This window comes from Aulostomus chinensis, chromosome 7 (genome assembly GCF_037954235.1).
Source record: "Aulostomus chinensis isolate RoL2024-O1b breed Wild chromosome 7, RoL_Achi_v1.0, whole genome shotgun sequence".
Lineage (NCBI taxonomy): Eukaryota > Metazoa > Chordata > Actinopteri > Syngnathiformes > Aulostomidae > Aulostomus > Aulostomus chinensis.
In genome coordinates this window covers 227,746-252,352 of record NC_141326.1, presented here as the reverse complement: position 1 = coordinate 252,352, position 24,607 = coordinate 227,746, and the positions used below count along the sequence as shown (strand labels likewise).

The 24,607-nt window shown below is 43.2% G+C and overlaps 1 protein-coding gene across 1 annotated transcript in view; it reads left to right on the top strand.

Annotated features, from left to right (window-relative positions):
• ano1b (anoctamin 1, calcium activated chloride channel b) overlaps nt 1-24,390 on the top strand; it is a 113,417-nt gene extending 89,027 nt beyond the window's left edge. The window contains exons 22-24 of the mRNA XM_086207978.1: nt 12,949-13,133; nt 23,597-23,702; nt 23,936-24,390. Coding sequence (XP_086064104.1) covers nt 12,949-13,133; nt 23,597-23,702; nt 23,936-24,175 — 531 coding nt within the window. The 3' untranslated portion in view covers nt 24,176-24,390. The remainder of the gene's footprint in view (nt 1-12,948; nt 13,134-23,596; nt 23,703-23,935) is intronic.
• The last annotated feature ends 217 nt before the right edge of the window (nt 24,391-24,607 follow it).

Below are 24,607 nucleotides of genomic sequence, written 5' to 3'. Positions count from 1 at the left end.
AATTGGTGCGACTTGTAGTTGAGGAGATAGAAGCCTCAGTGCTGCTAATGTGTTGCTCTGCCGAGCAAACATAAGAGGGTCTTCGCCTGAAGTACCTTCAGGCTCAGGCCCTAATAAAAAAGAAACAATTCCTTGCAAAACAGATCTTCTCTTGCCCCCCCATTGAAACCATTGTTATACCTCACCCCCTCTCCCGCCCCGTGACCTGCCTGTGAAATTTGGTAGGGCTAGGAGCTTGTTCAGTGTTTTTTTTTGGGGGGGGGGGGGGGGTAGTGTTCTAGTGTGCTGAGCAAACACCATAGGGTCTTCGCCTGAAGTACCTTCAGGCTCAGGCCCTAAAAAGAAATAAATCTCCAGGACTAGATGGGCTTTCTTCTGAATGGTACAAGACCTCCAGATCTGAGCTAACACAAAGCCTTCTGAACATATTTAACACAAATTTGAAAGAAGGGAAAACCCCACCGACCTGCAGTGAAGCTCGAATGTCTGTCGTTCCGAAGAAGGGAAGAGACAGATTGGACTGTGGATCATTCAGACCAATTTCAGTTCTGAATACTGATCACAATTTATATACATCAATACTTACCCGAAGAGTTGAAGAAGTCTTTCCTCACCTTATCCATATGGACCAGACAGGTTTCATCTCACAGAGACAAACCCATGACAGCATCAGACGTTCATTACATACATCAAACCACTCACTCAATGGATCAGGCAATCTGGCTATATTAAAGGTATCAATATAAATGGGGAACAACACAAAATTGTACCGTAAAGTAGTACCAGAAGCCCAGACTGTCCTCTCCCCAGCCACTTCCACCAGTTCTTCTGGGGGGAATCCAGAGGTGTTCCCAGGCCAGCCAAGAGATAAAATCCCTCCAGCGTGTGCTGGGTCAGCCCGAAGTCCTCCTCCCAGTTGGGCACGCCTGGAAAACCTCCCGAGGTAGGCGTCCAGGAGGCATCTTCACCAGATGCCTGAACCACCTCCACTGACTGCTCTCACATGGAGGAGCAGCAGATCTACTCTAGGTCCCTCCTGAATGAATGAGCTTCTCACCCTGTCTCTAAGGGAGAGCCCAGCCACCCTGAGGAGGAAACTCATTTCAGCCGCTTGTATTCGTGATCTTGTTCTTTCAGTCATTACCCGGAGCTCATGACCACAGGTGAGGGTTGGAACGTATATTGACAGGTAAATCAAGAGCCTCGCCTTTTGGCTAAGCTTCCTCTTTACAACAAAGGTCCGGTTTAGCAACATCACTGCAAATGCTGTCCCAATCTGCCTGTCAATCTCCCGCTCCATCCTACCCTCACTCATGAACAAGATCCCAAGAAACTTAAACTCCTCAACTTGAGGCAGAACCCCCCCCCCCCAAACCTGGAGTGGGCAGGCCACCCTTTTCTGGCTGAGGACCATGGCCTCAGACTTGGATGTGCTGATTCTCATCCTGCGGCTTCACATTGGGCTGTGAACTGGAGGTCATGGAGGTCATGGTTTAACGGAGTTAAGAGGACCACATCTTCCACAAAAAGCAGAGACATCCTCCTGCCACCAAACTCAACCCCCTCCACAAATCAGCCTCTCACTCCTCCGGTAGAAAGCCTGAATGGCCCTTTGTAAGAGGCCATCAACCTCATACTCCCAGAGTACCCCTCACAGGGTGCTCCTTGGAACATGGTCATAAGCCTTCTCCAAATCCATAAATCACCAGGGGACTGGTTGGGCAAACTCCCATGCCCCCTCCAGCACCCTAGTGAGGGTGAAGAGCTGATCCATGGTTCTGTGGCCAGGATGAAAACCACCGTGCTCCTCCTCAATCTGAGGTTTGACAATCGCCCTGACGCTCCTCTCCAGTACCCTGGCATAGACCTTTCCAGGGAGTCTGAGGAGTGTGATCCCCGATAGTTGGAACACACCCTCTGGTCCCCTTTCTTAAAGATGGGAACCACAACCCCAGTCTGCCACTCCAAAAGCACCACCCCCGATGTCCACGCAGTGTCATAGAGACGTGTCAAGACACCTGCACAACATTGAGAGCCTTGAGATACCCAGAGAGGATCTCATCCATCCCCGGAGCTCTGCCACTCTGCAGAGTTGTCTAAATGCTTCGACCACTCCCCCAAGTCCTCCTCTTCTCCCGAGTGTCCAGAATATACAGCTGCAGATAAGATGATGTGATGATAAAATTGATCATAGACCTATGACCTAGGATGTACTGGTGCCACGTACGCCAATGGACATCCTTATGTCCGAACATGATGTTAGTTATGGACAAACTGCAACTTGCACAGAAGTTCAATAACTGCACACCACTCCGGTTCAGGTCAGGCCTGCCGTTTCTCCCAATCACGCCCCTTCAGATTGCGCTGTCATTAGGTGTTGAAGTCCGCATGAAGGACAATGGAGTCCCAGTCAGGGTGCCATCCAGCATACTTCCCAAGGACTTCCGGGAAAAAGGGTGGGTACACTGAACTGCACCTTGGTGCATAAGCACAGATAACAGTCAGGACCAGTTCCCTGACCCAAAGGCACAGGTAAGCAATCCTTTCATCGACATGGGTAAACCCCAATGTACAGGCAGAGAGTCTGTCTTACTTGGAGCATCTCCAGCAAAGGAGAGAGTCCAACCCCTCTCAAAGACTTGGGTCCTGGACCCGGAGCTATATGTCGAGGTGAGGCAAACTATATCTAGCCGGTAACACTCAGCATCTTCCCCCAGCTCCAGCTCCAGCTCCTTCCCTGTCAGAGAGGTGACATTTCATGTCCCAAAACCAGCTTATATGTCTGGTGATTGGACCACGAAGGCCCCCACCTTGGTCTGCTGCCCAAACTACCCTGCACTGGACCCTTCCGGTTCCTTCTGCGAGTGGTGGGTCCACGGGGGGGATGAGTCCATTTAACTGTTTCGGGGTAGGCCTGGCTGGACCCCATGGGCCAAGGCCCGACCACCAGGCGCTCGCCCACAGGCCCCTGCCTGGGACGAGCGCAGTGCCCCGTTACCTTCCATGGAGAGTCTTTTGAACTGTTATTTGTCTGGTCAATTCAGTCTTTGGGCTATTTGAACTTTTAGATACTTTTGGAAAATATGCAGGATACAAACTAAATGTTCAGAGAATCCAAATTTTAACACAAAATTATACTTTATCAAAACAACACCGGGATTAATTCCATCTCAAATGGGACCAAACTAACTGAAATAGTTAGGGGTACAAGCGACATTGGCAAAGACAAACTATGGCCCCCTTTCTTCCAAGTTGAAACTAGATTTACAGAGATGGAACTCCAACTCTTCCCCAAGTGATAAATTAGGAATAAGTGGATGGTTCGTTGATAATTCTGACTTTAAACCTAATCAACTGGACCATAGATTTAAAAGCTGGATTGCTAAAGGAATAACAAAATTTGATTCAATAATGGATAAGAGACAGGTAAAAAATTTTCAAACTCTGCAAAGAGAACAGTCTCTAAAAAAGCAAGATTTACTCAGGTACTTGCAATTATGCACTATATTATCTAAGTTATTAAAAATCTCCTAGTGTATCCAAATGACCCAGTGTGAAAAGAGATTTGACATGCGTATTCATCAGAACAAAACATCCATCCGTCCATTTTCTTCCACTTATTCTGTTAAGGGTGGTGGTGGATGGAGCCTATCCCAGGAGCCTTCATGTGAGAAGCGGGGTTCACCTTGGATGGGTTGCCAATCCTTTGCAGGGCCAACACATATAGACAGACAACCATTCACATTCAAAGTCCCGCCTACGGTCAGTTTAGAGTATCCAATTTGCCTAATCCCTATTTGCATGAAGAGAACCAACGCCGGCACAGGGATAACGTGCAAACTCCACACAGAAAGATCCCATGCCCAAGCCAGGGCTCAAACCTGGAACCTCTTGCTGTAAGGCAACAGTGCTGCCCCCAGAACGAACCAGAGGTAGTATATCTAGACTGTGGCTTCATAATTTAAAAAAAAAAAACACTCCACAGACTATATGAAAGACAACTGGAAGAATTAAGGCTATCTTGCCGTCTCATCGGAGGAATGGTACAGTGTCTTGATCCCCCTACAAAAGAGGAATGGTTTGATATCGTTAAAGAAATATACATAATGGAGAAGATTACTTTCTCTCTTTGTTTCCAATGGATATATTTTCGAAGTCTTGGTGAAAATGGCTCTCTTATGTACAAAGGTCATAGCAACATTCAAGAGATTTAAGTGTCTAGAAAGATATAAAGGCAATAGGAGGCAATAATTTCACCCTTCAAGTCCATGCATCCATTTTCTATGTCGCTTATCTGTTAAGGGTTGTGGGGGATGGAGCCTATCCCAGCTGACAGAGGTTGAGAGGTAGGGTTCACCCTGGATGGATCACCAGTCCGTCAAAGGGTCATCAAGAGCAAATAGGCGCTCAGTATCTTGCTCAAGGACACTTTCACCTGGTCACCGGGGGAAGTGAGGATCAAACCACCAAGCCTTTGGTTGCTTGACAGTCATTCTACCTCTGAGCCTTCAAGTCACCTCAGGCCTTTAATGTGAAGACATTGCAGGATAAAAAAGCTGCCATTTTGGAATTCATCATTGGAACCTCTGAGAGAACCAAACCCTCCAGCTCGAGAAAGAACAATGCATCTGTAAGCCAGTAGTAAACAGAGGAAGGCTATGCAGGTTTCAATTGAAGTAGAATCCTGCCTTTAAGGTTGTGAAAGCAATGACATGTTTTCAACAGGTTTGTGAGCAAAAATAAAACTAAGGTCCCATTTGATTACATCTTTGATAGCTTGGATTGGAAAAAATGCAATTGATAGAACTTTGAATTGAATGTGCCCTCGTCTTGCACAGAAGGTGGTAGTATGCACCCTGTAAGCTGCCTTCTTCTACCATTCCTCAGAGAGTTTAACCCCCATCTTGGTGACCAGGCTAACTGACATAAATGAATAGATGTAGTTAATAGAAGCCCTCTGACAGGGGAAAAATGTCAGGAGGTGGGAGGCAAATTAAGAAAGTTGGTGGATGCCTGACTTGAAAATTACTAAAAAGATGAGATGGGGGCAATGAGAATTCAGAGACCAGGGTAGGAGAGCCAGTGAAAATATAATTCTCAGATATATTTCTTTCCCTTTTTTTGAAGGAGGCAGCATCATCAATTGAGGAAGGAGACATTGAAGAGATGCAGAAAGAATCTTGAAATGTGTATAACACTGGTACCAAATCCTCAATGTAGTCGGACCAACTGGAGTGCTGGGGAAGCAAGAGGGTGTAGTTTAATGGGAGGAGCAGAGTAGATCAGGCAGTAATGCTGAGATTGAAGGTTGAGGCTGTAGATGGCACCATGGCCCATCTGGAGCATGCAGCCAAAACATCAGTTTTTGGATATTTGCTGCTCAGTCGTAATATTGTAAGTTAGGAAGCATGAGCCCACCACTCAATTTGCATTTCTGAAGTAACGGGCCACTGACTTTGGGCACCCCTCCTCATTAGATGAAGAAGGTGACAACTTGATTAATTGACTCAGATGAAAAAAGATTGAGGATGGATTGAAATAAGTAAAGCAGATGGCCATTTCCATTGAGCCTGGATCTGCTCCACCTTCCTGCTGGTAAAGGAAGGTTCTGGTGGCTGCTGTTGCAGGATGTGCTTGCTGATGGAGAATTGTTGGGTGGAGGTTCATTGAAGGACGGAGGTGCTGGACCTGCTCTACTTGGAAAGAGTCAAGAGAGAACTTTTATTCAGATTCAGATTCAGATTCAGATAACTTTATTTATCCCCGAGGGGCAATTAATTACACAACTCAAAGCCTGATACAACGATCACAAGCCGACACAATTATTACAGATTGAAAGTAATAATGGTACACTTCAGAAATTTAACAACAGCACATATACATTTGTTGTGTATGTACGCTAAACTTGAGCAGTCCGTTGACCCAATGGAGGCAAGTGAGAGTGAAGCGTCGCAGCAGGGCCGCGCCACTAAGCCCGGGCGGGGCAGGCTGCAGCCAACAGGTGCTGCCACCCCAAGGGAGGTGGAGAGGGCAGAGGCGGGGGTCAGGAACACACGGGGGAGGGGGGGATAGTACGTGCCATTTGCGTCACCAAGGCAGAAGGAGTTCTCCTGGAGGATAAACAGTGGGCAGATGACCTTCAGTAGCCAATAAGGAAGCTGTGTTTGGGTTTGGGCAGAGGAGCACACATTCCAATCTGTCTTCTCTTTCAGTCCAATCCAAATTGTAAGTTAAAAATTTTCTGGTCTTCAACATCCCTCTCGTCTTCGCAAAGCGGCCAACTGCTCCGAGATGGTTTCCATCCTGCGTTTCAGTTCAAAAGTCTGTTGTTTCAGTTCAAGAGTCTGTTGTTGCCCCGCTTTGCCAGCCTCAATAATTGCGTTGTAAATGACGGTCAGTTGTGGAGGTCCAGATCTGGTGGCAGCCGTCGTCCTGCCAATTTTGCGGTATGTGAGGGCACCTCCAAGTCCGAGGAGGAGAAGCCCCACAACCATGAACCCAAATAAGTAGAGGTCCTCGATGTCCTCCACGGAGAGAGGCGTCAAGCACGCGGTACGCCATCTCCCCCAGGAATCGAGAACGTAGCCCGCAGGGTCGGTTCCATGCGGACAGGCAGGTTCCTCCGACCCTGATTTCTTTGTCGAAAATATGGTGTCAATAGCGTTGAGAGACCAGCTGATCAATTCCATGATTAGTTTTTAGGTAGAGAGCTCACAGCTGCGTTGGATAGGAGTTGAGACAAAGAATGATAGTCAGACAGAAAAGATTGGTGCCACACAAATAAATTGAGTTGACTTAAAGACATTAAGGTACATTGTTCATTTTGACACCATTTAATTTGTCCATAAATGATGGTGGTAAGTTACGCCACCTCTGAAAATCAGATGTCTTTGGGATAGTAAGGGAATAAGTTTGCTGAGAAAAGGGAGGGCAGTGAGGGGGTTACCTTCATACCAAAGTATATAAAAACTGAATAGGATACCTGCAAGTGCACATCATTCTGATTAAGTTGTAATGTGGGTGGATTTATTGGAAAGCATTCACTCTTCTGAAGACTAAGCTTAGATCTGGAAAAGTGGCTGGAAATCTCTGGAATTGAAATAAGACAGCTGAGAAACAACAGATTTTTATCAAAGTATTATATTGTTTGCATACAGGTGTATTTTGTGTTCTGCACCCTCTGTGTCACACCCTCAGAGGAGAAGGAAGTGGCAGGTAAAGCTGTGAAAATGGCTTGATGGCCAGTACGGACAGGAGAAGGGATAGACGGCTGACATGGTCCGCGCTTCAGGGCATAGTCAAGTCAAGTCAAGTCAATTTTATTTGTAACGCACCAAATCATGATAAAAGTTCTCACATTACACTTTACAAGTAGTAGTTGCTTGAGTGCGAGTCATCAGTGCAGACAGACTTGAGAGGAAACGTGAATCCAGGTGCAACCTTGTTATCAAGCCGGAATCTCTTGCAGACCAAGAAGAGACCCTCACAACAAAAATATTTTTCCATCCCCTTAGATGTCTTAGATGTATTTTGTACTTTTTTGCTTCCTTTGTCCTTTTATGGTCTTTTACAGCCATCTCCCTTTCAAGGGACCACGAGTGTAAAAGAGCATATCTGTTAACACTGGCTTATTTACCAATGTATTTCATACTATACATGCTAATTAATATGTGCTGTCCCTTTCAAACAAAGACTAAAATCAAATAAAATTAATGAATGTGTTTGATGGTGCTGTTGTGTGATATTGCTTGAGACTACAGTGCGATAACAGGCAGAGATGTGGCTGCAGTACTGTCAGAGGCATTTTTTAACCTTTATTTAATTGGGTTTAATACTCACCTCTTGATGCAACTGTGACATATCATCAGTGATGTCACTTTGGTTCATTGGGTTTTTCAACATCAGACACCCTTGCCTCAGCAACCCATCCAGAGCGATCTGGCCCAGGCATGAAAATAAGTAGCTTGTGTGGTTTGCAGATCACTCTGTCTGATCCACAGGCATCTTGATGCCCTCTCTGCAGCATCAGCAATTTTGTTATGGGTCTGCTTGCTGTGCCACCCCTTGATTCCATCCACCTAAATGCTCTGACGAGTGACTGGTCCACAAAGCCTCTGCACCCAACCTCCACGGGTCACATAGGGTCCTCTATTCTCTGCTTTGGCATCTTCATGCCAACTTTTTGTGCTTGGTCTTGTTCCTCTCAAAAGCCTCCTCTGTCCAGTATTCCCAGGGAGTAGTTTGCTGTTGCAGGACCAGTTTCCTTGTTTCCGACGCCAGAATCATGTCTGGCCTGAGCATGGACAGTGTTTGGGAATTTGAGCCACTGGCTTTTTCCTGGTCTTGATGAGCGTGATGGAGTGCCTTGCTGGCAGTTGTTGCCTACTGGAGGAGGTCCCCATGCTTAATCAGATTGAAATAAAAGAATATCCATTACTTTTATAAGTAAGGAAACTTGGTCACTCTGGGGACTTATAATGTTTCTGCTGTAACAGTGCTCAGAACTTTTCAGAAAAATTTGCAGTGTCATTAGAAGGAAGTCGGCTCAAGGCTGTGGACACAACTGTTGTCTTTGGGTCCATTGGGGTCGTCACAGCAAGCAAAGACTTTATTTACCCTGCCAGGATGTTACTGGCTACCATGAAAAGGGACTATAAAGTGATAAATAAGTCATTTTATAGAACATTAAACTATGTATACATATCTTATCCTTCACCACTGCCATGTGAAGTGATACACCCACCAAAAATATCAACACTTTTTAGAGCAATTGGATGAAGCTCATTCACTCAAATTCATCTGTTTAGATCCTTGTTAGGGAGCGTGGTACCTGTGCCTGCAAAATCCATCCAGCTGGTCTCATGTATCAGTCTGAAAACTAAATGGCAGGATGATTGACAGCTGAGTCTTACCTGTGTACCTGTAGCAAGTAGGCATGATTTTAAGCTGAGATGAGAAGAAGGTTTGCCTGGAGGCCAGGAGGCTTCTTTGGTTCTAAGTCTCTGGTGGGGAGTTGCACGCTCTTAAGACTTGGTGTGACCCTCTACCAGAGTTCTTAGTTCTGGGCTTCAGGATTGTTGAGTTCGCATGAGAATTGTTGGCTCAACTGGTATTCATGTGGTGAGTTAGTGGGTCAAACTTATTGGTGTCTATGTGGGTCAGTAGGGCCAGGGGACAGAATTCAGTATCACCATTGCACTGAAAAAAAGAACTCATTGGATTTACTTAATTCAATAGTGGACAGTGGTTGCACACATAACTTTTGCTTTGGCAGTTAAATTAACACAATTTGTTAATATTCAGTAAACCTGTCTATTTTGTGTTGGTATGTGACTGAAACATGTTTTAATAAAGTAGTAAGTAAGCTCTTGTAGCAATTTAATCCTACTTCATTGTATCCCTTTATTCAAACACTATTCATTTACTTTCCTGCAATACTATTTGGTCACTTAAATATTATAAGATGTTTTCATGTTACATCTAAGTATTCTAGTGGCAGGTAAACAATTTCACAATGGAGACCTACAATCAGATGTTTGTATTGTTCTACTTCAAGGTGGGTGCCTGTAACCACCAGTAACCTTTCAAAACAAAATATCTTATTTCAGTTAAAGATTACAAGCAACCATCTTAAAAGAGAACAATACAAACATTCTTTAAGGCCATTGTCAAGATTAAATTAAATCACAATTGTGATTGTTATCAATTTAATGAAATACTCAAAGTGTCATTGATGTCTGTAACCCTCCCAAATTTCAAATGATTCGAAAGGATTATGATCAGACTTCACATGCAAAAACAGTTACGATTTATAAATGATGAACCAAAATGTAGTGGTTTCATCACAGGTCCTTTATTCAAGATGGGCTGAAAAAACAAAACCCTGCTGTGGCATCATGTTTTAGTATTCATTGACATCAATATGGAGGTCCCAGTGTTCAACACCAAAACATTTTCACAACCGGTAAAACACAGACGCTCACGAGTGCACACACAAACATACACACGCACACACAAACCAACACAACTGTGCTTTAGTATTAAAAGGAAAAAAAACCTGAACTGAATCAAACCAAAAATGCATCAGTGCTACACCTGCAAATTTTGTAGGTCACAGTTTTTAACACGCAACTTTTCGGAACTGTTAAAACAAAGATGTGCATGTGCACACGCACACACACACACACACACACACACACACACACACACACACACACACACAAACTAACACACGCCGTGAATCAACAGTGCCTCACTTGTCAGCTCTCCTCACTGGAGCAGTTTTGTTTTGAAGCTTTGGGCTTTTCTGGAGAGTTGAGTCACATCCAACTCCATGACCACCTTTGTTTTACCTCAAAAGTGTAGCGAAGCTGTGATGGACACTCATGTTTAAAGAGTAGAAATGTCCAAAAAGCACGGCGGGTGCAAGGGCCACACTATCAAGGTCTCGGAGAACCACCACGCCCTCGATGATGATGCCCACATCAGAGTCGTCGGCTGGTGTCTCTCTGGTGACGTAGATTCCCACCGTTGTCCTCTGGATGGCGCCAAGTGCAGCAGCCTCAGTTATGTCCTCATAGAAAATAGAACATTTCTTAAAGCTTTTTTCTCTTTTAAATGTTGCAATTCTAATGCTATGGTACATTCAAACCCATGTGAGCAGCATAGCAAATAACTGCAGCCAGAGAATGCAATGTTGGGATTCATTCCGAGAGAAAAAGGAAAAACACAAATGCCAGATCAAATAAGGAGGAGCCTTAAAGCTTGACATTAGTTAAGTTTGTAAGACATTGCAGAAGCAGGTGATGCCACTTTTCCCCCAGGCAGTGAGTGACTTCATAAATCACCAACCATGGACACACATGCATTATTTTTGCACTCTTATCAAGGAATCTCACAAATGTTTACATTCTGTAAACTGAAATGCCCTTTGGAATAATTCTGTTCACATCAGGCAGGCAAGCAGACAGACGGACACAGACTGACCCACCGACCCAAAGTCGCAATCTGCTCACACGGCACTCACCGTATCCTCCCGCACCAGCAAATCAGGATTCTCATTTAGGTAGATGCAGATTCCTTTGCTGAGGGACTCCCTTACAGCATCGCTGTCATCCTCAAGAAGCATAACAAAAACAAAAAAAAAAGATATTTGAACTTAAATTTTCAGTAGGACCGAAGAAAGTTATCAAATACTGCTTTGACTGTTTTAACAGGTCAGCATGGGACACCAGCGTCTAGAAAGCATCATGAACGCATATAAACCTCTCACTGAACCAACCGAATTCATATACACTTAACATTTGAAAATGTAAAAGTTACTTACGGTCATCGTGGCAGTTAAGTCCTTCAGCTTTTTGCCAGGCTCCCTGGATCGCTTTTGGCAATTAAATGTACAACTCTCTGAGCGCTGATGACGAGAACTAATAACATGAAATCGATTCAGATGAATTAATAGTGCGTTCCATGTTGTAAGGGTGCATGGGCAGCTTGTATGCACACATGAAATACGACTGTTGGTCCCAAAAGGTCTATGTCTCACCCGATGATGCCTGGGAATATGTGACCTGCTTGGAAAAACTGCAGGGCAGGCGTTGCATCGCCACATTCACTCTGTCACTGGAACACCTCTTGCACCATTCACTGTAAAAGTGGAAACAAAGAAGGATCCATGTCCAGTGTGGAGAGAACTGCATTTGATTAAAAAATGCATTCTTGAAATAAACAGAGAATAACAAGTGGAAGGTGCACACGAGAGTCAGAGGATGAACTTTTTAAGGGCTCTTTCAGACCTGTCACTCCAGAAACACTAAATAATCCACCAAAGAGAACCACTAACTGCAGTGTCCCTCATTTGAAGTTGAACTGTTGGCGACCCCAGACGACATAAGAGGTTACATGATTTAAGTCAAGTAAAGAGGCGTTTACGGACAGCTCATTGGACAGCTCTTTTTTCCCCCAAATGAAACACGGCGATAAAATTTTACAAGCAAATACGCTCACGAGTCACGACGCTTATTTAACCTTTATGACATAGATTATGATGCGGATAAAGGCTACTTAAAATGGAATATCCAGACTTACCTACCAAAGTGATGGCGTCACGCAGCTCTTCGATGCTGATGGATGTTGACCACGGTGCTGGAGTTTCCGTCTTGTAACAATGCAAAGCGTGCGTGACGAGATCGCGCGCTTTCTCACGATAATTACCATGCTACATTATCGAATAGCTTCATCCCAACATGATCAGAACACATTCATTTACTCTTTCTGCTCACCACGTAGCTCCTACACCATACAGTTACATTGGAGTTTAAAACAAGAGGCAATTGTGTTAGATACACGCAAGATGCTTACATAAATCCAACAGATGGCAAGTCTCCCTTTTTTCAGTGTGGGCTACAGACATAACCAAAGGCCCATCCCACCCAGCAGTTTTTGCTCTGCAGTTCTCCTAAAAAGTTGTATTTCCAGGTTCCAGAGTTATTTCTTCCGAGCCAGAACACTTGGCTAATTAAACACAAAGCTTAACCTAAAGATTTATTAATATTTGGATATGTGCAGTATGTCTTGTGGATGTGTCTATTTATGTTATTGTTGAGCCTTTTACAAGTGTTGTTGTATATATGTATGTAATTGTGCATCTGCACATTTATTTATTTGTATTCTGTTTGGTTTTATGTGATCCATCTCGCACTTGGAGACCTTTCAAGTACTTGGCGGCGACTTTACCTCCTAAACCATGCTGAATGTGTCAGTAAAGGTTTCAGACCCAGAATCATTTGTTTCAAGCCTAATGCAAAGATTCAACATCGTCCACTCTTCTCCTTTTTTCTGTATTTTCTTGGTTGTATATGCAAAAGTAGATATTTAATTGTTTTAGTCTGACTCTCATTTTTGTCCCTAATCCCTGAACCCCACCCCTTCCATCTCCCTGCCACCCACTAGGCATTTGTGATCTCCTTCACCTCAGACTTCATCCCTCGGATGGTCTATCAGTACATGTACAGCCCTGATGGAAGCATGCATGGATTTGTCAACCATACTCTGTCCTACTTCAACGTGAGCCACTTCCAGGATGGGAAAGAGCCCATGGATCCCGTCAGACTTGGATACTCGGTTGAGATCTGCAGGTGGGAATTATATCTCAATTCAGAGTCACTAATTTCATGATAAAACATTACTGAACCTTTCAAAGATCAATGTAACAATAATACCACTGTCAATGTCTTTGCCCTGGTTACCAATAGTGAAGTTATTGCCTGCCTTCATCCTCCCTCTTTCGTCAGTGTTAGTCAATCACTGATAATATGTTTTAATTAAGGACACCTGGATTATACCAGATTTTTGGACGGTTTAGCTGTTGTTACATGACAATCCTGCATTCTGGAGCCACACAGAAGAAATGCAGGAACGGAAAAAAAACATCTCAGTGAGCTAAGTACTCCTAATATGAGCACTTGAAAGGCTGAATACACCTTTGTGGATGGTTAATTTAAAAGCATTTCACCATGGTATGATAGTGTGTAGTTTGTTGCATTTTGAAACTTTGATTTAAGTTCTTACTGCAAACATATAAAATAAAAGCAAATCAAATTAGTTCACATTGTATATATATATATACATATATATATATATATATATATATATATATATATATATATATATATATTCAAGAGAGAAAGTCAGAGGAACCAGCCAGAGATTTCAGTACACACACATACACACACACACACACATATACATATTTATATCTATCTATCTATCTCTCTCTCTCTCTCTCTCTCTTTATATATATATATATATATACCGTAAATTCTGGACTATAAGCCACGACTTTTTTTCGACGCTTCATGCCCTGCGGCTTGCCTATTGTTCCTGATGGCAGCTCCAAGTACCATACTTGGGGAAATTCCTAGTCAAATGTTATGGTAATTTCCCTAAGTACTGTACTTGGAGCGTCCAGTCCATGCCGCGGTGCAGTGTAAAAAGAGCATCACACGATATTTTCAGTCATTTGTACTCACCCTCAAGACAGAGAGCAGAAGAAGGAATGCTTATGATGCAGCTTTCAAGTTAAAGGCAATCAATCTGGCGGTGGCAGATGGAAATAGAGCTGCAGTACGTAAGTATGGCATAAACGAATCGATGGTGAGACGCTGGAGGCGGCAACATGACGAACTGACCCAATGCAAAAAGACGACAAAAGCTTTCAGAGGTCATAATAGCAGATGGCCCGGAGTTGAAAACGCTCTGGAAGACTGGGTCAACACGCAGAGAACGGGCGGCCGAGGTGTTTCCGCCGTGCACCGCGGCTTATTTACTGGTGCGGCTTATACGTGTACAAAGTTGATTTTTTTCCCTAAAATAAGCATCTGCGGCTTATATAACGGTGCGCTCTATCGTCCGGAATTTACGGTATATATATATATATATATATATATATATATATATATATATATATATATATATATATATATATATATAATAATTATTATTATTATTATACTGTATGTCCCTGACATGCTGGCTAGCAGTAACGAGTAATGGCTGGGTGGCTATGCTTCAAACTTGCATATAGACTGGCTTAGCTTATATGCAAGTTAAAAAAGATGCTAACCAGCAAAACATGAATGCCAACCTGGACAAAAGGATTGCAGCTCTAGAGATAGACACGCGTGAACAATGGAAGGACATTGTGCTTGTAGAGGAACCCGTGGGAGAGGCAGAGGAATGGAACACCAAGGCTCATGACTTTGTCACAGCTTTGCTTGAACAAAAAACCAGACTTCAGGATAAATTGACCAATTTAGAGGGAAGATCAAGACAAAACAACATTGTGACCGAGTCACCATCAAGCCCTTCTTTAGCCCCCCAGATGCCAAAGTATAATGAGTTAATTCACAAGGAACAGGGTCTGACTGATGAGCTACATATCCAGAGAGCACACAGGCTGTAGCCAATAAACCACTTGAAACCAGACCTGTAAGAGCAATTATTGTGAACCTCCTGAGGTCTGATGTCAAAGAGAACATCCTCATGATGGCCTGGCAAAAGGATGTGGAGGTCGCAGGGCAACGAGTCACTTTTGATCATGGCTATGCAAAAGAGGTAGCAGCCAACCATCAAAACTACAGGGGCATCAAGAAGATTTTCAAGGAAAAAGGAATCAGGTCCCAATCGCCCATGACCATTCTGAGGGTCCACTGAAATGATGGACCCAGGGTCTACAACAACCTGCAGGAGGTGGTGAGGGTGATGCAACAGAGAGGATTGGAGGTGCCAGCTCAGGGAGATGACAGACCTACTCAGCTGCAGAGGATGGAGGCAATGTGTAAGTGGACAAGGGTAGGGAGATAAGAGTGCAGAGATGTGCTCAGTCCGCGAGCAACAGGAAACCTGGATCGTCTCAGGAACAGTGGAGAAGGACGTGGTAACCATTGAGGAATGCTTTCAGTGGCAGCTGAACAATGCGCAAGGAATAAGAGAGGTGCAGTGGTACATGAGTACATTGGCACATAAGGGACCTAGCACAAAAAAGGGCATGACAGAATTTTTGTTTATTTACATCACCAAGTCTGTTGGATCATTATTGGGTTAGTGAGAAAAGTGTTTTAAATTGAAGGTGTGCACCCTCTTGCAGACCGCATACAGGACCCAGAGTTCATGTGAGTGCAAAGGATATTTTCTTTTGGTTAATGTTAATACTATTCATTTTTGTTTTGCTAAGCAAGGGACACGTGATTACCTATATATTATAACAAAGTGTTCAGATTGTTTGGTTGTAAATTTAACTCTGAACAACAAGTTTTGACCTTGAGCCTTGGAGTTTAGAGTGCGACAATGTCGGACAATTATAGTGAGCTTGGGAGACCCATTGCACTGGAGATCTCCACCACTAGGGGGGGCCCGTTTCATTAGGAAAGGCTTCACCCCCTGTCCGTCAATGGGACAAAGGGGTATTGATTTCAAAACCCCATTTACCTTGAAACTTCAAATTTTCATGTTGATATTTTTATCTGTTCATTTTAGCGGTTGCTACTCATTTCCAGTGTGTTTTTTGACGTGGGCACTTTGAGGAGCTGTATAGGCTTGATGAATAAGGGTATACAAATGGTGTCTTTAATGTTAAAAGACTTAAAAAAATCAGGGGCAAGGTTTTAGCAAAATTAAGGAAGGAGGGGATACAGGTTATTTTTCTAAAAGAAACATGTTTTTCATCACAAGAGCATGACAAATTAAAACTGTTTGGGTATGACAAAACCTATATTTCATTCAAACAGAGCCATAGGAGAGGGGTGGCCACCTTAATTAATAATTCTGTGAAATCTGACATAATGAAGGACATTTGTGACAAAGAGGGGAGGTATGTATTGGTGAAGGGGAGGATAGAGGGGCAAATGGCCACGCTAATCAATGTTTAAGCACCTCCAGACAGTGATATGAAATTCTTTGAGACTATATTTGATGTCATAACTGAGGAAACTGAAGGCATTCTAAGATGTGCAGGAGGTTTCAATGTTGTACCTAATTATAATTTGGACACTACAGCTACAAAGAAGAGTAGGATGCATATGAGGAGATACATGACATACACCTATCAGAATTAGGAATCATAGATGTTTGGAGAGATATGCATACACTGGAAAGGGATTACACTCGTTACTCTCACTGACATTCAACGTACTCTGGAATAGACAACTTTTTTATGACAGCGGGGGACAGACACAGGGTGGAGGACGGTAGAATAGGGTTAGTGGACTTTTCAGACCAAAGTGTTACATACCTTTCAGTGGACTTGAACAGCAGGAAGAGGAAGACTGAGTGGAGATTAAATGTAATACTATTAAACAATAAGGAATTAGTGGAACTGATAAGGCAAGATATAAATAGATATAGAGAGGAAAAAGATAATGGAGAAGTGGATCCAATTATTCTGTGGGATGTATTAAAGCCATATTAAGGGGGAAGTTAAAGGCACAAACGTCACTCCTCAAACAAGCCAAGCTGTGACTCGATCTAAAACTAGTCGGGCAGTTTAAAGAGCTAGAACAACACAAAAACGGGAGTACCACCAAGACACTAGAGAGGGTTAAAGAAGTCAGAGGGAAGATATACCAGTTACCATTGACAGAGGTCGAGAGGACAGCCAGATGTGTCATGTAGGCTTATTATGTGGGAGATGAAATGGGATGCAACGAAAGTTAAAGACTCACATAAGATTAGGGATCCCAGGACTGATGAACTAGTAAGAGAACCAGAGGAAATCAAGGGAGTGTTTGTTGATTACTATAAGTCACTCTACACACAACCTATAGCAGCAGAGCCAGACAGGATCAAAGTATTTTTGGATGGGCTGGACTTGTTGTCAATAGGAAGAGTACAGAATGAGGTCCTGACTTCTGATATTTCAGAGGAAGAACTGGAGGACACGATCTCTAGACTGAAGAACGGCAGGTAGCAATGGATTCCCATCCAAATTCTGTAAGACCTTCAGACAGGTGCTAAGCCCCCTATTGATGGCATCGCTCAGGTATAAGGAGGGCAAACCCCCCTTGAAAAGAAGCCATCATCACTACAATTCCAAAAGAAGGGAAGAACAAGCTGTCTAGCAGTTTCAGACCGATATCTATACTCAATGTAGACTTTAAAATACACACCTCAATAATCTTGAAAAGGTTGAAGAAATTCATGCCCAATATTATGGATGAAGACCAGGCTGGTTTTATTCGAGGAAGGCAAACACACAACAATATGAGGAAGACTGTCTATATAGTGGAAGAGACACAGAGGAGGGGGGACAGTCTTGGTGAGCCTAGATGCTAAAAAGGCATTTGACTGTGTAAACTGGTCCTACCTTTTCACTGTATTAGAAAAGTTTGGAGTTGATGAAGAGTCAATTAAATGGGTCAAAACATTGTACTATGAAACAACTGCAAGAGTAAAGGTGAGTGGTAGTCCATCCAATGGCTTTATGTTAGAGCATTCAACTAGACAGGGTTGTTGCTTATCAACCCCACGCACGTCATCTTCATTGAGCCCTGAGCCCAAGCAATTAGACAAGACCAGGATATTAGGGGAGTAGAAATGAGAGTGTCAGAGCACAAGCTGGGCCTATTTGCAGACCACTTGGTACTTTACATGACAAGACCAGACATGTTTTCTGACATTGTTGGGCATACTAGAGGAATATGGACGCTATTCTGGATATGAAATTAATGGGACAAAGATGCAGATTTTGTTGGTGAATCACTCACCTTCAAAAGGGATCAAAGACAACTTCAAAATCAGATGGGACTCAAATAAAATGAAATATTTAGGGGATTACATAACAAAAGAAATGGACAAACTATATAATATAGACTGTTCATGTATTAACTAAGAAATAAAGAAGGATTTGGGAAGGTGGTCAGTACTCAGCCTGGTTTTTAGCTCATGGATTGAGGTAGTCAAAATAAGCATATTGCCAAGACTGCTGTACCTTTATTAATCTCTGCCCATACCGATACCATATGATCAATTAATGGAGTGGGATAAATTGATATCTCACTTCTTTTTCTTGGGGGGGGGGGGGGCTAAGGTTAGACTTACAACCATGCAGTTGCCAAAGGATAGAGGGGGAATGGCAGTGCCTTGTCTTAAGGATTACTACTTTGCAGTGCAGCTCAGGGCTGTGGTGTGTTGGAGCGATGTGAATTACATAGCCAGATGGAAAGACATGGAAGCAGGAGGTCTATCCATTTCCAACACTTGAAGGGGACAGGGAATTATTTAAGACCAAAGGGAAATTGTTGGATCTGATCACCAAATTCACTTTAGACATTTGGCACACTGTAATTAAGAGATACGGTCTGGAAAAAGAGACCAAGGCTCTTAGATGGTTGGCTCATGATAGAAGATTTCAGCCAAAAGACAATCGGGGTTTCACAAGATGGAAGTTTAGGGGCATCGCGGCACTATGTACTATAATGGAAAAAGGGAAGACACAAAGTTTTCAATGTCTCAGGGACAGATTTGATTTGGGCTGTAGAAACTTACAGGTACATACAGGTGAAAGATTATTATATGAAGGAAATAAAAACAGACAAGTCCATAGACCAGAAGACAGTGATCAAAATTATTACTAATGCATATGAAGGAAAGAAATTCACAGCCACTTCAAGCTTATACCAATCACTGCTGGAGAACAGGGGTAATAACTCAATATATAAAGGAAAAGTGGTATAGAGAATTGGAGATAGAAATGATGGAGGAAGAATGGAACAACGTATGTAGGATTCAGCACTCGGTCACTGCCTCGAGCATGTGTTTAGTTTAGTTTAGTTTATTTGTTTAGCACAGTTCAGTACATGACAAAAACTGTGCACGGTGGGAACGAAGCCTCTAGCGGCTTGTACAAAGCTCCACACTGGCCCATATCAATCACGTGACATGCAGGCTAAACACTCAGCAATAAGCAAAAAACAAAACAAAAACAAAAACAGAAAACAACAAACAACAACAAGATACTACTTGCTGAATCCAAGAAAGAGGAAAGGATTGATACATTTTGTCATAGAAGGATGAGTACATGAAATCAGGACTCAGGAGGACAGTCGGTGTTTCTTCAGGTACTTTTTGAAAGCAGAATATGAGGACATTGATCGCAATGGTAGGCTTGATTCACTCCAGAGCTTGGGACCTCGATATGTGATGTTGAATTGGTGTTTTGTAGTCCTTGTGCGAGGTCAGAGTAGGTTATTGTTCCTGTGTCTAGTTTGTTATGTGTGGACGTGTGAGGTGGGGGATGAATAGATTGTGAAGGGTGTCTGGAAGGTCTTGTCTCCTATATATAAACTTATGTATGAGTAAGCATGTTTGATAAGTATTTTATTTGTCGATTGGAAGTATATTATTAAAAAGGGGTGCCAAGGGTGCATACCTGCTTGAGTGGGATATAAATCCTACATACTTCTTTTGTATTATGCATAATTTGTTCAAATATGTAGGATAGGTGGCAGCCCAGACTATGTTACAATAATTAATAACTGGAAATAAGAAACGATAATATAAGGTTAAATAAGCTGTGGAGTGAATTAAAGGACAAACCCTCCTCAATATGCCAAGCTTTTTGGCAGATCTTTTGGAAACAAGGTCAATGTGATTAGACTTAAGACCAATATCAATAATAACTCCTAAAATTTGGTATGATGAACTAGTTCAATTTCGGTATTATTAACAATTTTAGCTAAATCAACAGAAAAATGCTTATTAATATTACAAAAAAATCATATAATTACATTTATTCACATTGTGGGTACGTTTGTTCAATTTTAACCATTCGGCGAAACAAGCAAGTTCCTCGTTGACAGTTTTAATTTATATGTTGAGATCTTCATGTGAGGCTACAAGGTTTGTATCATCTGCAAATGATACTGGGAGTAGATTGGAAGATGCCCAAGCCATGTCATTTATAAAAATAAAAAAAAAACAAAGGGCCCGGGATTGATCCCTGGGGAACACCAAATGAAATACGCGATTCCTTGAAGGAAAAACCAGCCATATGCACAAATAGAGAACAATAGTTCTGGAAAAATATCATAGGGTACTATACAACAGCAAAAGTGAAGGGAAGATATGCACCAGAAAAAATGATTGTCGGAGACAATGTGGACAAGTAAGGGCAGACCTCACGTACATTATTCGGGAAGTGTCCAAGTTTGAAGGGGTATTGGGAAGGAGTATGGGGGGGGGGGTGTATTGAAGAAGATTTGGGGTTATGGAGTGCCTCAGACTGGTCTAGTATTATACCTGGGCAATTTGACAGGGGAAAGCATACAAAAGGTTGACATGTACCTAGTAAAAAAAATCATGTTGATGCCTGGCAGGAAAGCTATAACAAGAGCATGGTACAAGAGTGATCCGTCCAATGAGGAGCAGCGGTCAAGTGTGGTAGAGGAAATATATAATATGGAAAGGTTCACATATATATTGAGGGTGCAAGGGGAGAAGTTTGACTCAAAATGGGCAAAGTGAATTGAGTACGAGAGGAACAAGTGTACCATTAAAAAGACACCATAATCATGGAACTTAAGTATGAGGTTGCTGTGCAAATAAAAGGAAGCACACATCATAATATTATTTTATTATCATTTAGATTGTTTTTTGTTGTTTCTGTAAATTAATAAGTGTTTTTGTTGGTATGAAGCCATGATTGTAATTTGTAAAACCTAATAAAAATGTGTTACAAAAAAAAAGCCAAACAAAGGCTAACAGCTCTGGCCACCCGACTGAAGAGATACACCAAGGAGATAGAGGCCAGATTAATAAACATAATGTTCTCCACCTACCCTGTCCAAGTGTACTTCCAGTGGCAGGGGAAGAACAACCAACCAGGTCCACCAAGAGCTGACATGGAAAAATACTGGCAGGGCATTTTGGAAAGAGAAGCATCACATAACACTGATGAACAATGACTAGTGGACCTGAGAAATGACCACAGAAACCTCCCAGAACAAGAACCAGTAACCATCTCAATGGCAGACATCTAAGAAAGACTGTCAAAGATGAAGAGCTGGACAGCACAGGGCCCTGATATGATCCACACGTACTGGCTGAAGAAGCTAACTGCACTCTATGAATGCCTTGCAGTACAGATGAACCAGCTGCTAAGGGAATGGGATGCACCCAGAGTGGTTAACCAAGGTCAGGACAGTCCTGATCATGAAGGACCCCCCAGAAGGGACCCATCCCATCCAACTACCAACCAATAACCTGCCTCCCCACAACATGGAAGCTCCTATCAGGTAAGATAACTTAGCACGTGGGTCAATACATGAATGGAGCTCAGACAGGAATTGGCACTAACACCCGAGGAGCCAAGCACCAGCTACTGGTTGAGAGAGCAGTCGCCCGAGACTGTAAGAGCAGACAGACCAACCTGTGCAGCGCCTGGACTGATTACAAGAAAGCCTATGACTCAGTGCCACACACATGGATACTAGAACGTCTGGAACTGTACAACATCAACAGTAAACTGAGAGCCTCCATCAGAAACTCGATGGGGAAGTGGAAGACGACCCTCAAAGCCAACTCAAAGCCAAACAGCTAAGTTAACATCAAGTACAGCATAAACCAAGGAGATGCACTGTCACCACTCCTGCTCTGCATCGCCCTGAACCCCTCAGTCAGATCATCACAAAGAGTGGTTACGGATACCGATTCTGAACAACAACAATCATCCAACTGCTCTATATGGATGTTATCAAGCTGTACGCCAAGAATGAGCGAGAAACTGACTCACTGAGCCACACCACCAGGACCTACAGCAACAAAATAGGGAGGTCATTCAGACTGGACAAATGTGGCCGGATGGTATCAAGGAGGGTGGCCCGGTGGAGCAGTGGTCCTCACTGTGGCCTCACAGCAAGAAGGTTCCGGGTCCGACTCCCGGCTCGGGCACGGGGTCTTTCTGTGTGGAGTTTGCATGTTCTCCCTGTGCCTGCGTGGGTTCTCTCCGTCTCCTCCCACAGTCCAAAGACATGCAAATGGAGACTAGGCTAATTGGATACTCTCAATTGACTGTGGGTATGAATGTGAGTGTGAATCTTGTCTGTCTATATGTGTTGGCCCTGTGATGGACTGGCGACCCGTCCAGGGTGAACCCTGCCTCTTGCCCGAAAGCCGCTGGGATAGGCTCCACCCCCCACCCCCGCGTGACCCTTAATCAGGATAAGTGGAAGAAAATGGATGGATGGATGGTATCAAGTAGAGGCAAGATGATGAGACCTGAAGGGGTTGACTTACGAGAGGGGAATACAGGTGACATCCAGAGCATGAGGAGCAAGCAAGGATGTCAACTGCTGCCAAATACTTCAAGAGAGTAAGACAAGTACTGAGAACTCGGCTGAAGGGTAAGAACAAGTTCAGAGCCATCAATATTATGTGCTGCCAGTCATGAGATACCTGCTGGGATCATAAGCTATACAGTACATCAAGAAGATGGACCCTCAGGATGAGCTGCTCAGTGAATGCCTCAGACAGCTGAAACCTGATAAGAGTTAGGATGGAGAGGAGCAGAAGTGGCTGATATCAAGAAGATGGCATGTTCCTATGGCTGGAACACGCTGGACTGAGAGACAGCACAGAGGCACTCATCATGGCAGCATAAGAGCAGGCCCAAAGCACAAGAGGCATAGAGACCAAGGTCTACCACACCAGACCAGACCCAAGGTGTAAGGATGCTCCTGAGACAGTCCAACACTTAGAAGTGGGGTAACCAAGGATGACACAGCACCACCGTACAAGGGTTAGAGGGAGATTTTATATATATATATATATATATATATATATATATATATATATATATATATATATATATATATATATATATATATATATATACAGTTCTGTGTGTGTGTGTGTGTGTGTGTGCGTGTGAGAGAGAGAGAGACACACACACACACAACTGAGTTGAGAAACTTTGGCTCGAATAAATGAGCTGGTCACCATTGTTGCGTTACCACTTGTCCTGATTATGGTGTTAGTTAACCAATGTAACCAATGTTGCATTGACAGTAACATAATCATTGATAAGTAGGACTCTTTGTCTTTAAAGGTACAAAGACTACAGAGAACCTCCCTGGTCACTTACTCCATATGAGATCTCAAAGGAATTCTGGGCGGTGTTGGCTGTGCGTCTGGCCTTTGTCATTGTGTTCCAGGTAAGGTGAAATATGAAGGTAGACAAAAGTATTACTACCTGCGTGTCCTGTCCTCTCTAAATTAGTAAACTCTGAGCAAGTACATACAGAATACAATTAGAGAAGTACTTTCTTGGATGTGTTCCATCTGCAGCTGATTGGCTGCCTACCAGTGGGAGTAACATTTTGCAGTTATTTAGTGCCATAACCATATCAAGTGTCTTACCAGTCTGTCCATCTCATGTCTGCACCAGAATGTGGTGATGCTGATGAATGACATCGTGGACTGGCTAATTCCAGACATCCCCAAGGACATCAGCCTCCAGATCCACAAGGAAAAGATTTTATTGGTAGATCTCTTCATGAAGGAAGAACAAACAAAGCTGCGCATCCTTGAGAACAAAGCCTCGAGAGGAGACAAGAAGAACGCCAGCAGGAACAACAACAACACAAAGACTACGCCAAACTCTGAACTGCACAGCCACAGCTTCTGACACCACAGTGGGTCAGTAGTTAGCAGGTGAACATTTGCTAACAGCGAGCTCACTCAGGTCAACCTACTACACTCTGTTTTGGTTCTCATTCAGAACATTCCTGCAACTGGGGGAGCAGCTGGCTTATGACTTAGAGGTGTGGCTGAACGGGGCCATTTAATGTTTTTCTCAATGTGTGTGGAGAGTCCCAGTTCAGGGGCTGCATCCTCTCAAGGCTGTGGTGCACAAAGGCTGGGGGGGGGGGGGGGGCTGAAGGAAGTGGTCTTGTCTTCCTCGTCGCCAAGCGACCCTGAGAGCTTTAGGTAGTCCAGTTGTGCAAGCCTGTCCAGCTGTAGCAGTACCACTACCCAGCTGAACCAAGATTAAAAAATAAAATATAACTGTAGAATTGAAGGGGAAATACAAGGAATTTAAAATTGCTTTTTTTGTATG